The sequence below is a fragment of the Genypterus blacodes genome, unplaced genomic scaffold (genome assembly GCF_046128005.1).
Source record: "Genypterus blacodes isolate CSIRO-AG114 ecotype Tasmania unplaced genomic scaffold, CSIRO-AGI_Gbla_v1 ptg000019l_1, whole genome shotgun sequence".
Classification (NCBI taxonomy): domain Eukaryota; kingdom Metazoa; phylum Chordata; class Actinopteri; order Ophidiiformes; family Ophidiidae; genus Genypterus; species Genypterus blacodes.
In genome coordinates this window covers 1,680,111-1,692,848 of record NW_027466832.1, presented here as the reverse complement: position 1 = coordinate 1,692,848, position 12,738 = coordinate 1,680,111, and the positions used below count along the sequence as shown (strand labels likewise).

At 41.8% G+C, this 12,738-nt stretch overlaps 1 protein-coding gene across 5 annotated transcripts in view; it reads left to right on the top strand.

The window, feature by feature from the left end:
- ptprfa (protein tyrosine phosphatase receptor type Fa) overlaps positions 1-12,738 on the top strand; it is a 180,697-nt gene that overhangs the window by 111,565 nt on the left and 56,394 nt on the right. For all 5 annotated transcript variants that reach the window (XM_076141575.1, XM_076141574.1, XM_076141573.1 and 2 more), the window contains one exon: positions 6,195-6,276. In XM_076141575.1, the coding sequence (XP_075997690.1) occupies positions 6,195-6,276 (82 nt within the window). The remainder of the gene's footprint in view (positions 1-6,194; positions 6,277-12,738) is intronic.

Below are 12,738 nucleotides of genomic sequence, written 5' to 3'. Positions count from 1 at the left end.
GTGAACGAAGCTCCCTGGCACAATCACCCATATTTGCTGCCCCATCAGTCACAAGGCAAGTAACCTTCTGTGTGATCTCCCACTGGGACATAAGTGCTGCTGTAACAGTCACTAAATTCGCATCAGTATGGGCCTCGGGGAAATGCAGCACCCCTAAAAGAAAGGAATGCAGGGAGGTTCTTTCGTCAATGAAGTGGGATGTGACAGCTAGATAAGCATCAGTATAAATAGAGGTCCACATATCTGATGTCAGACTTACTGCCGACGCCTTTGCTACAATGGCTTTGACTTTCTCGATGGATTCCTCGTATCTGGCCTCCACCATAGCTTTCAAAGCCTAAAGGAAAAATGATGAAAACTCTTATAAATATGGGGAAATGGGAAAAAATGCTTCATGTGGACACATACGCACCTGCCATGTGGGGAAAACATAGTTATGGGTTCAAAGCTTTAACAAGCTTTCTGAACCCTTTGTCCTCCACAATAGTGAAGGGCTGGGAATCCTCAATGATCATATTGACCAAGGCCTCATCCACATCCTTCTTCCCTCCTGATGACCAAAAAATGGGCAGTATTCAATTACAGATGTAATTAATTAGTGGCATCTAAGATATACATTAATATTGTCTAATACAAACGTACCATGTAATTTTATGTTTGTGTTATCATTGCATTATAAATGGCTTACCTGAGCTTGGTCCACCTTGGTTAGCCTCCTTATTTTCATGCAGGGCTCTATAATGCCAAATACCAGAAATTAGAAGAAAGACATTAGAACAACGCTGTGTTCTCACATTTTTTATAATGGGCATACCTTATCAGGGGAAATCAGCTCAAAATGTTCCCATACCGAGGAAAATCTCTTCTTTCACGCTGGTTCCATCGCAAAAAGAAGCTCCTCGGATGGATCGCTTACAACACGTGCAATAAACTCCAAAGTCCACAAAAGTGAGAGCGGGGGATCAGGTGCATTGCCGCTGCCCCTTTTGTTTCGAATCGCGTGCCAAACTCGCGAATCAGCTGTTTGTGAATCAGTCACATGGTACGGCAGGTTCGCGAGGCTTCGAACGCCACCACATACGTCACTAACACGAAACACAACACAAGATAATGATGATAACCCACGGGTAAAGTGCTCAAAGATCAACTAAGAAAGAATGTTCAAACAGCTAACAGAGACCGTCCCATCCCATAATCAGACGGCCTCGGGAGACAGAGAGACAACAGCGCCAGCAGCGCAAAACCTCCGGTGTTCATCTTCATATTTTCATTTAGTTTTACGCTTTCCTGCATGCTCCTGTCAGTAACACTGAGACTGCGTTTGCACATTAGAATGTTTCATTTTTGGATCATTAACGTTACTTAGAGACACCAGTCAAGATCGAGTTATGACGAATTATATGTGATGAAATATTACATTGAAACCAGACCGCTTTTTGTCAGTATTGCCAAATATAGGCAAATGCATTTAAGATGTTTATTTTACAATATGAAAATCTTGTACACCAGAGAAAAATCAGTGAGCAGCACTCGAGCCGAGCCGCACCTCAGCCGTGGAAGCGACGCGTTTCGCTGCCCCTCACATCTCCAATCGCACAAAACCGGCAAAGCTTCCAACGTCGCTTCCAACGTTACCACATACGTCACCAACACATGCCTTGAAATGCGCTTCACAAAAATCTTCCTGCATTATTCGACACACGCTTCAAATGAAGCACCGTGGCGCTTCGGCCCATATGTTGAGCAATTGGATGGAAAGCTTCAACGCTTCATGAGGCTTCAACGCTTCATGAGGCTTCATCTCGCCATCACTACTTCGAACAAGTCGGTTGAATCCATTCTGGCCAGTTTGTTCTGTTAGGGAGCCATGGCACAAAAACACTGGATCCAAATGCAAGACTCCAAGACGAGGTTCAAATAGCAAAATATCCTTTATTCCAAAATCATTAGACTTTACAAAAATATGCATGAGGCCAAAAACTTGAGTTGACTTGCCGTGACACTTGGACTTGACACTCAACTTAACATCGCATTGCAAGACAAACTGGCACAGGACAAGGGGAAATGTGGACTACTTATACATGAGGTAATGAGACACAGGTGACAACAATCAAGGGCGGGGCAGACAATCACAAGACATGAGTGACGGTACTTAACATAACGTGAGACAAGGACGAGATATTAAACACTGAACATGAACCAAACTATAACATGGCATGAGTATGATTTAAGGACATGACAAACACTGAACATGAACTAAACTATAACATGGCATGACTATGATTTAAGGACATGACAAACACTGAACATGAATTAAACTGTAATATGGTGAGACATGACACCCACTACCTGCATACTTGATCCTCTCCTTGCTAAAATTAAAAAGGATCTATGCTCGGTGCTCTTCTTGAAGTTATAAATATGTCGCTCTGAATGGGTGTTGTGCCTGCTGCTTTTAAAACAGCTGTCATTAAACCCCTTTTAAAGAAGCCCACCTTTAACCCAGACACCTTAATTAACTATAGACCCATCTCAAATCTCCCTTTCCTCTCTAAATTTCTCAAGCGTCTGATAACAAATCAGATTACTGATTACCTTGACACAAATAACTTGCTTGAGCTGCACCAATATGGTTTCAGGCCACTACATAGCACAGACACTGCGTTAACAAAGGGCTCAAACAACCTATTTCTCACTGCTGACTCTGGTGCCTTTTCAGTACTAATGTTCTTAGATCTGATCCTACCTAACGGATATATCTCATTTTGTTTCATTAAACAATATCAATTAATCTTGCCACCCTGTGAAATGTGGCGTTCCACAGGGTTCTGTACTGGGCTCATTATTATTTTCTATCTATATGCTCTCTCTCGGGAACATAATTTGCCAGTTTGCGATAGATTTCCATTCCTATTCCGACATCCAACTGTATGCTTCCTTAAATCCCAATGATCACTCTGGGATCTCCAGTTTGAAGTCCTGTCTTCTAGCCATTAAAGGCTGGCTGACAAACAACTTCTTGCTTCTTAACGTTACTAAAACTGAAAGGCTGATCTTGAGACAGAAACTTTAGAAGCTACTAGTTAACATTGACTATGGTCCCATCCGTTGCTCTGCAATGGCAAAAAACCTGTGTTACACTTGACGAGTACCTAACTTTCAGCAGCCATATTGACAACATTACATTACTAATGTAGCCAGAATCAGACCGTTTCTTAGCAAAGCAGATGCTGAAACGCTAATTCACGCGTTTGTCTCATCCAGACTGGATTACTATAATGTTCTCTTCTCAGGTTTGAACTCCTACCGACAAAAACTTGTAGATTTGACCATATTTCACCAGGTTCTAGCTTTGCTACACTGGCTTCCTGTCAGTGCCATGGCCGACTTCAAGGTTTTACTTCTAGCTTATAAGATACTACATGGCCTAGCTCCTGTGTATCTTTGTAACCTTATTACCAAGTTTAATTCTTTAAGATCTCAACTAGCAGGCCTGCTTGTCATTCTGAAGGTCAAGACGCAGACCTTTGGAAATAGAGCATTTTAGTACCACGCTCCGGACGGACGGACAGACAGACAGACACACACACACACACACAGCATGTGAGAACATTTATAACACCATGTACCATCTCCTTTGCTAATGAACACAGCTGTTCTCCTCCTCCTGATCCGCAGACTTTGTCCTTTTAGTTCCCCTCTGGAGCCACGACTTAAGTGAATTTGGACCGCTCATACTTTTTTCCCCTATTTCCGCTTACCACCTTGCCATCACAGTTAAGTTTAGCCCGTAGTAGTCGGCTAATAGTTGACGTTTGCACGGCGAGCCACTATCGGTAAGGGGTACTAGTGTGCCGTGTGCAAACATTTATTTTAAGTCGCATCTCAATTTTTTCATGGTTCAGATTGTTTTTTTTTTCTTCTGCCGCGTACATCCGCGTACCACCGGTGGTACCAGTGGTTCCACAGTTTAAGAATAGCTGCTCTAGAAGGTTTTAAATCGCGCATGAAAACAAACCTTTTTTCAGTAAACTTTGATAACTGCTAAATGGGCAGGAGGCACAGGCTCCTACTTGCAGGAAAGTGATTAGCCAACCCAGGTTAAACTTAGGGCCCAGACAGACTTTGTGCACTCTGGTTAGCGATAGTTTCAGTGTAGTAAGAGGATGGGCACATTAACAGATTTTTCTCTCTCCATCCTTCTCTAACTCTCTCACCTTACTTCTCATGTCTCCTGATGTCTACCTCTCTGGCCCTGAGCCCCACACCTTTGAGTGTGAGGTCCACGGGTCAGCTGTCTTTCAGCTCTATGGCTGTTTCAATAACAGAATAGCCTCCCTAGACTGTTGTAGGGGTGCTCCACCACCAGGAGTCTGAGGCTCCCTCTCCTACTTTGCCCCCCCTCCCCATTCCATCTTCAATGGCATCCCATCTTACATCCCACCGTCTGAGAGGGAATCTCTCATGGAATTGTCTCCCCTGAGGTTTCTTCCCTTTTTTCCTAATCCATTTAAGTTTTCTCTGGAATTTGTGATATTTGGATATATAAATAAACTTGACTTGACTTGACTTATCCTTTCAGCTCCTCCAATTTAGCATGTTTCGAACTGTAATGACGCTCAAGGTACATCCTGAGGCCATCCTCACAAACTAGGCACACAGACTTGCCTTTCACTTCAACAAAAAGTAATTGTTTATCCATTTGTCTTGGAGAGAAAGACATTCTGCATCAATTTACATTTGTTCGTCGCCATGTTCCGCTACCTGTCAATCACTGATGGCAGGTACGACACGCTCTGTTGTGTTCAATGACTCTGACCTTGGCCTGGAAGGCCGACATCCTCCCGTTTCATCCCAATGTGAATTAATTGCTCTCTGGAAATTAATTAAATCTAAGTATTTAAGTCTTGATTATTGTATATTTTTTTGTGTCTATGAATTGTCTCGCAGGGCCGGATCAAACGGCCTAACAGGCCACATACGGCCTGTTCCCCACCCCTGGTCAAATGGGTCTAAAAGTTAGAAAGGGATCGAGGGAGAAGCAGACATCAGTGGATCTGCAGTACACTTTAGCTGCCACCTCGATACCTGTGACAAGAAGAAATACATTTACCGAAAAAAATATTATGGATTGAGATTGAGAGATTGAGATTCCTGTTGGGGGCCCAAGGGGAGTTTTTCCTTGCCAATGTCGGCAAGTGCTTGCTCATTGTGGAATGTTGTGTTTGTTGTGTTTTGGCGCTATATAAATAATGCTTAATTGAATTAAATTGGATTATTATTTGCTTGTCATTTTTAGCTCTGGACCTTTGAATCATTAGTCAAGATCGGCTCTTATTTTACATTTCCTCTTTTATGCCTTGGACTGTTGAGTCTTGTTATTACAGACTGCTTTTTACTTAATGTTTTGTGCCCTGCAATTGAGTCCTCAACCTTGCTCTATCTCAGTTGAATCCTTGATACAACCAGTGAGCCAATTTTTTCGTTTGCAGTTGTCTGCCTCACTCAACTGTCTTGAGGGTTTAAGATGGTTCCATCTGAGTCCCACAACAGGCACAATACACAACTGTCTTCTGTGTTAAATAAATAGCTCTGATGTAAGATGGTCGCATGGTAGCAAGGATTACAAACCTTTATTTACTCTTTTTCCTGGTCAGTTGAAAACCGGCCAACAGCTGCAGCAAAACGTTATTTCAGTCAGACTAGGTTTAAGTATGACGAAATACTCCAGCCTCACAGACCAGCCCCTCCACGACTACACCCCATAACCGCATTGCCATATTAACAGTAACCCTAATTGCAAGCTCCCTTGATACAATCCTGTTGTGGAATGTGAGCACTGCAAACTATTTGGATTTAATTGTGTTTAAAAGTGTTTGTTTCCCTGAAGACACTAGCCAGAAATACACTGCAATAAGCAGAATAAGGCTGATGGAAAGAATATGTGTATGAGTACCCAGCCAAGACCTTGAATCAAAGTCTAAGAACACAATCAGTCCCTGAGCCAAGCACCCATTAGAGTTCAGAGTGGGGTTATTGCACCAAAAGTAGAAGAAAATATCCCCTTGAGAGATATAGCATATTATAGCTCATGTGTATTTATATGAGCTAAAGTACATGTAATGTGTATACATACAGTATGTATACATACATTAGTGTGTGTAATACACCTGTGTTTCTATGTTTTCATGTAGGTGGTACTACATCGTGGTTGTCCCTGTCATCCCAGCCTCTGTGAGGAGATGGGTAAACCCTGAGGAAATGGACATAGATGAGGTGAGTAGTTGTCTGTGCGTGCTTGTGATTGTGCATGTGTGTGTTTGCATGTTTGTGTGTTTATTAAACAACAATTAAATCTAATTTTCAGTTGCTACCCTTGGAATGGGTTCATATATAGTAAGGCTGGGGTGACGCATATAATCGATGTAACCAATTGCGTTAATACATCGATTTGCATAAACGTGCATCACAATGACGTAAGACTGCTACGCCAGGTAAAAACCACAACCGGAAAAAACAAGCTGCAAGTTGCGCATGATCCTGTAAAGTGAGGTAGTATTTTAGACAGACGGCGAATATTATAAAGCTCTGCAAATTAGAAATGGGTTTTCACAGCAATAAAAACTGCTCTGCACGAACACCTAAACCGAAAGCGTTGCAGATTGCGTTGTCAAGACGGCAGCAAGACGGCAACGTGAGTTATGTTTACTCTGTGTCCCCACCCACCAAGCGTTACACTAGGATGATCAATACGCCAAACGTGTTTCTGTTCGTAGTCACTTGAAATTTAATTTGTAACTGTCCATGTCTCAAGTCATTTCTGCACCGCTCCTAACGTAACTTTACATCATGCATTGTTATTCTGCCGTTTTATATTTGCTGTTGACTGTAACAGGCATGTATGGGTGAGCTCTTTATAGGCAAGTAGGAGAGTGTTGGGAAGCTTATCATACTGCATGCTTTGCAATTTATTATGAATGTGTCACATATACTTACAGTATGTCAGCCACTGCCGGTAGATTTAACAAATCCATTAAGGCAGGTGTGCATCACTCAATAGGTACTGACTTGGCTCTCATGCTGTGCAGAAAAAAAACTTTTATCCGACACTGGTTTAAGTTCTGTTGACTTTCTGAAGGATGGAGTGGGGAGGTGAATCTCTCAAAAATTAAGGATTGTGTTCCTTTTTTCTTCTGCAACTACAATTACAGTTTTATGATTAAGGCGCTTAAGTGCACTGAACCCTCACAGAGTCAAATGGTAAAACTGTAACAATTTCAGTTATATTCCTAATTTATTAGTTCATCTCTTGAAAAAGACAAATTTTCCTAAGTTGAATATTTCAATCTCACAATTTCACCATTGTACTGTATATTGCAAAGTGTTGGTCAGGTCATCTAAGTTTGATTTGTCTATTGTATGCATTATCAACAGCAACATCAACCAAATTTTAACCAATGTTTTAATTTATTGAGAATGATACCAAACATCATCAATTTGACGACACACACGCAACATTAACTGAAATGCTGCAAATCGAAGATAAACAAAGGCAGCGAGCCACAACTCAACGGAAATTTCTGACAACACAACAGAACTTTATTACAAAACAACAGAAACTTTCTCAGCGGGATACCACGCACCTGCAGGAAAAGAAAACACCTAAAGTAAGTATGTTTCCGCTTTATTATTTTGATGATTGAATTTATATGCAGTCGGATATATTTGTATGTTGCTGTTGCTAACTATCCAATATGGCAGTGATATGGATATTTGAGTTGTAGTTAATACGAAGCCGAGCGGTCATAAGTATTTCTGTTCTGTAACTGACGTCAATGTTCTGTTTCTAATGTAAATGACGTACATGGTTAGTGTGAAAAAGAGGAAGTGATTTTATAAAAGTTGATATACATTGATTTATTATACACAGCTCACGTTTGTTTATTTTAAGGCATGTATTGTCCAAATTGTGGAACCAATCTTGGAGCCAATTTTTTACGCTTTGTGCCTCCTGTGGAAACTGCATTCAGCTTTTGGCACTGTTTCAACAACATGGTAAGTTTAACTTTAAAGTCAAATATTCATTACATCTGCAATGTATAGAAGTTATGGTCTCATATAATGATGTCTGCATACTTACCTGTTGTGGTGAACACTTGATTACAGAACACTTAACATTTCTTTAGGCTTATGATTCACTGTGTTCTACAGTATGTATGTATATACTGTACAGTTATGTTAACTCCATTCCCCATTTCCCTTAGCCCTTGCTGGTGTAATTTATCGTGTGGAGTGTGTATTTGATTACTTCTGGGTTCTTTTTTGATGTGTGTGGTCTTGAGAAGTTTAAGCTAATAAACGGAGAGTTTACTCTATTTGACCTTTCATCTGATTACTTGCTAATTATGATAAAACAACCCAAAGCTGGCCATGGAACAGCTGAACAGCCAATTGGTCAATTACTTTTTAGCTTGTAACATTGAGTTGCTCTGTCTAATAATGGATGTGTTTCCTACACTGATTAGATGTTACTGATTAGATGTTTGTTGTGTAGAAATGAAAGCTGAAGGTCTGCACTTTATGTTCACATAAATTATTTAACAACAGCATTCTGTGCTGGACAGCCAAAATAATAACTTGTCTTGTCTATGCAAATAACTGGGTCTGACTGTAATTCATAAACATGGCCATGATGTGGCTCACTACATTATGTGTTGTTGTGTCTTTCAGATGTTCAGAAGTCAGATGATGAATGGGTTGGTGAATTTATCTGCCAATATTTCACTATTTTGCTGCAATTTAATGGAATTGACATGACAATAAAACTGTTGTCTCAGTGCTTTATTTAATAGAAAACAGTTGTCTAGTTGACAAGTGGAGGCAGCTCACTTTGTCTCTTCAGGTCCACATAGCGAACATGGAGCTCATCATCACCACATGGACTGTGATCAGCAGGTATGAGGTCATCAAACTGGTGGAGGGCATCTGCAAACAGTGGAAATCCACATTCCTGTCCGTCAAACCTACTTAATACAAAATGTTACACTACACTCAAAGTGTTGTTACTTCAGGCTTAGGGTTGCCTGAGCTAACCTCACCATGTCACATCTCTGGGATGGATATCTGAAGCCCAAACTTCTCCTTGTTTGCGGTACGATCCGTCCTGTAATCCTGACACTCTCCTAGCACAGATGTTTGCAGTTGTTCCTACTCATGTTAAATACTTCCACGAGGGCAGATTGTTTACCACCAATGCTATTAATGCTATCAATGTCATGTCTTGCATGATCTTTAACTCCCAAACTTTGACATGCAGATCACATGGGCAATCAATATATAGACAGGCACCAGAACCTCATAAACATACCTAAACGGAACACTTGCGTCACCCCAAATGTTCTCAGCAGCAGATGATAATAAATTACAACCATTAATACAGTCTGTAACACAGGGCAATTTAAAGTAATGAATTAGAATTGATAAGTTTTATGCTCGAAATCAATCTGGAAGGGTGATTATTGGCATGCGTAGAGGCTAAGATCATACAATATTCAAAGCAAGCAATTTCAGACACTTCTTGTTATAATATGAAAGGATTTATTAACTCACAATCATAACTAAAAGTTATTACCATATGATAAACCAGAAGACATAAAACAATAGCAAGAAGTTCAGGTAATAACGGATTCAAACACAAGGAAAACAAAGCTTGAGTGTGTGTGTGTGCGTGTGTTTGTGTGTGCGTGAGATGATGTACAGGAAGTGGAGAAGTTGTTGACACACCCACTAGTGGGACACGGATCAAACTAAAATGGAGGAATCTAGCTTGGAAACAGGGCTATACAAAATGGCGGATAAACACATGTGTATGGGAGGGGTTCCACAGTTAAAAGTTCACTACCAAGATGGCGGATTCGCTCTTAGCTTCCCTGTGTGTGGGGCGTGTGCCTGTGCGTGTGTGTGAGAGAGTGCTCCACCCCTCAAAGAAGGAGAAGATGGGAGGGAGTCAGTTCTGATTGAGGTGGTTTGTGAGACAGGCTGAAAGGCTCAGAGGAATTCTTGCAGTACATAAAACCCTCAGTCAGACAGGCGGCAGTGTCGCACATTAGCACAGTTTACCAAGAACAAAGGAGTGAGAGAGAAAAGGAAAGAACAAGAGTAACGGCGCCCATGCAATCAGTGTCAATTAACACCGATGAAAAATGAAAAGAACACACTTGTAATATTTTGCTTAGTATACACAGTATCCCGCATCTAATGCACATAATATCACTTTCGAACTCTATTTCTGCCCAGACGTCTCAGCCATACTTAGTGGAATTGCGCTCTTATTGCAATTCACCATAGAAGGGTCGAGCAGTCTGTTGCGTTGAGGTTCCAGTTGGGCCTTCTTAGTGGATTTAGGCACTGGGGCAGATCTGCAGATCCTTAATTCTCCTGGCCCAAGTGGGGAGATTTGGCAGATTGTCTACAGGGAATTGAAGAAATAGGAGGAAACCGCTGGCCTCCTTGTTTGCAATCAGGTTTCAGGACAAACAATCAAATTTAAATCTCGCTGGCAACAGATTCAGAGAAAAAGAAAAAGGTGTTCACTGAGACAAAGTTTTGGTCTTTGTCCAGGGAGAGATGAGGGGTCCTCCTAACGTCTTCAATGCAGCAACAGGAGAGAGCTAGCTTGTGGGGTGAATCTGTGACATCTTCACAGATTGGAGCCAATGATGCGCTCCGCTCCGCTGGCTTTACCATGAATGACGCTGCTGATGTCATGTTTGTTTTCATCGTGACACAGTAACATGAGGGGATGTTAGTAGGCTAGCAAGGGCAAGCCGAAATTGACAATGAGAAAAAAGCCCCAATAATAGGCACAAAATATACTATTTTCATGAGGAAGTGTGTGTGTGTCTCATTTGCAGCGCAAGCGCGTCGGTCGAGCACACAGCAACTTTTCACAGGACTTTCCGGCTGCTAGCAGGTAGTGATGGCGAGATGAAGCCTAATGAAGCGTTGAAGCTTTCCATCCAATTGCTCGATACGCGGGCTGAAGCTTCACAACGGTTCGTTTGCTCTACTGTGCCATCAAGTGGACAATAAATGTAAATCGGGCACTGATTGTATTGAGACCATGGATTTGGTGTTTGGAGCTTTGAATTGAATAAATGGATGATTGATGTTTGTGTTGCAAATAAATAAATTAGTGATGTGTCCTTCCGTGTCGAGGGTTCGAAGCGTGTGTCGTATAATGCAGGAAGATTTTTGTGAAGCGCGTATCGAGGCGTGTGTTGGTGACGTATGTGGTGACGTTCGAAGCCTCGCGAACCTGCCGTACCACGTGACTGATTCAGGAGCTGGTTCACCGGTTTGGCGTGCGATTTCGAGATACGAGGGGCAGCGAAACACAATCGATCCCCCAGCTGACGTGCGGCTCGGCTTGAGTGCTGCTCACTGATTTTTCTCTTGGTGTACAAGATTTTCATATTGTAAAATAAACATCTGAAATGCATAGGTCTATATTTGGCAATACAGACAAAAAGCGGTCCGATTTCAATGTAATATTTCTTCACATGTGATTTGTCATCACGTGATCTTGACGGATGTCTCCAAGTAACGTTAATGTTACAAACATGAAACATTCTAATGTGCGCGCGCAGTCTGAGAGTGTTACTGACAGAAGCACCATGGATGCAGAAAAGCGTAAAACTAAAACAAACTAAACCAAAATATGAAGATGAACACCAGAGGTTTTGCGCTGCTGCGCTGTTGTCTCTCTGTCTCCCGAGGCCGTCTGATTATGGGATGGGCCAGTCTCTATGTTTACTGTTTGAACATTCTTTATTAGTTGATCTTTGAGCACTTTACCCATGGGTTATCATCATTATTATCTTGTGTTGTGTTGTGTGTTGCGTGTTGGTGACGTATGTGGTGACGTTCGAAGCCTCGCGAACCTGCTGTACCATGTGACTGATTCACGAACAGCTGGTTCGCGAGTTTGGCGCGCGATTCGAAACAAAAGGGGCAGCGGCAATGCACCTGATCCCCCGCTCTAACATTGTGTGGACTTTGTGTGGACTTTGGAGAATAAATCCAAATACAGGCTGGTGGTATAATAACTAACAACTCACACACTCACAAAAAGAAAAAAACAACACAACTGCAGGGAAAAGAACTAGAAACACAAGATAATGATGATAACCCACACGGGTAAAGTGCTCAAAGATCAACTTGTAAAGAATGTTCAAACAGTAAACAAAGAGACCGGCCCATCCCATAATCAGACGGCTTCGGGAGACGCAGCAGCGCAAAACCTCAGGTGTTCATCTTCATATTTTCGTTTAGTTTTGCGCTTTAATGCATCCATGGTGCTTCTGTCAGTTACACTCTGAGACTGCGCGCGTGCACATTGAAATCGGACCGCTTATTGTCTGTATTGCCAAATATAGACCTATGCATTTTAGATTTTACAATATGAAAATGACCTGCGCTAGCGTTCAGTCCATAGTTGTGCTCACCAGGGGTCTAAGATGGTTCAGTATAATCCTCTCCATCGTCTTCATCAGGTGAGATGTCTTGGCTACCGGTCTAAAGTGGTTGAGTTCCCCAGGATGCCCTCTTTTTCTCATTCAGCAGGACCATCAGCGGTCATCCATGGTTTATTGTTAGAGAAACACTGTACCTTTTTGGTGGGTACGAAGAATGTAGTCGGTGATGCAGTGGGATTTGCACAAAATGTCCCAGTCGTTT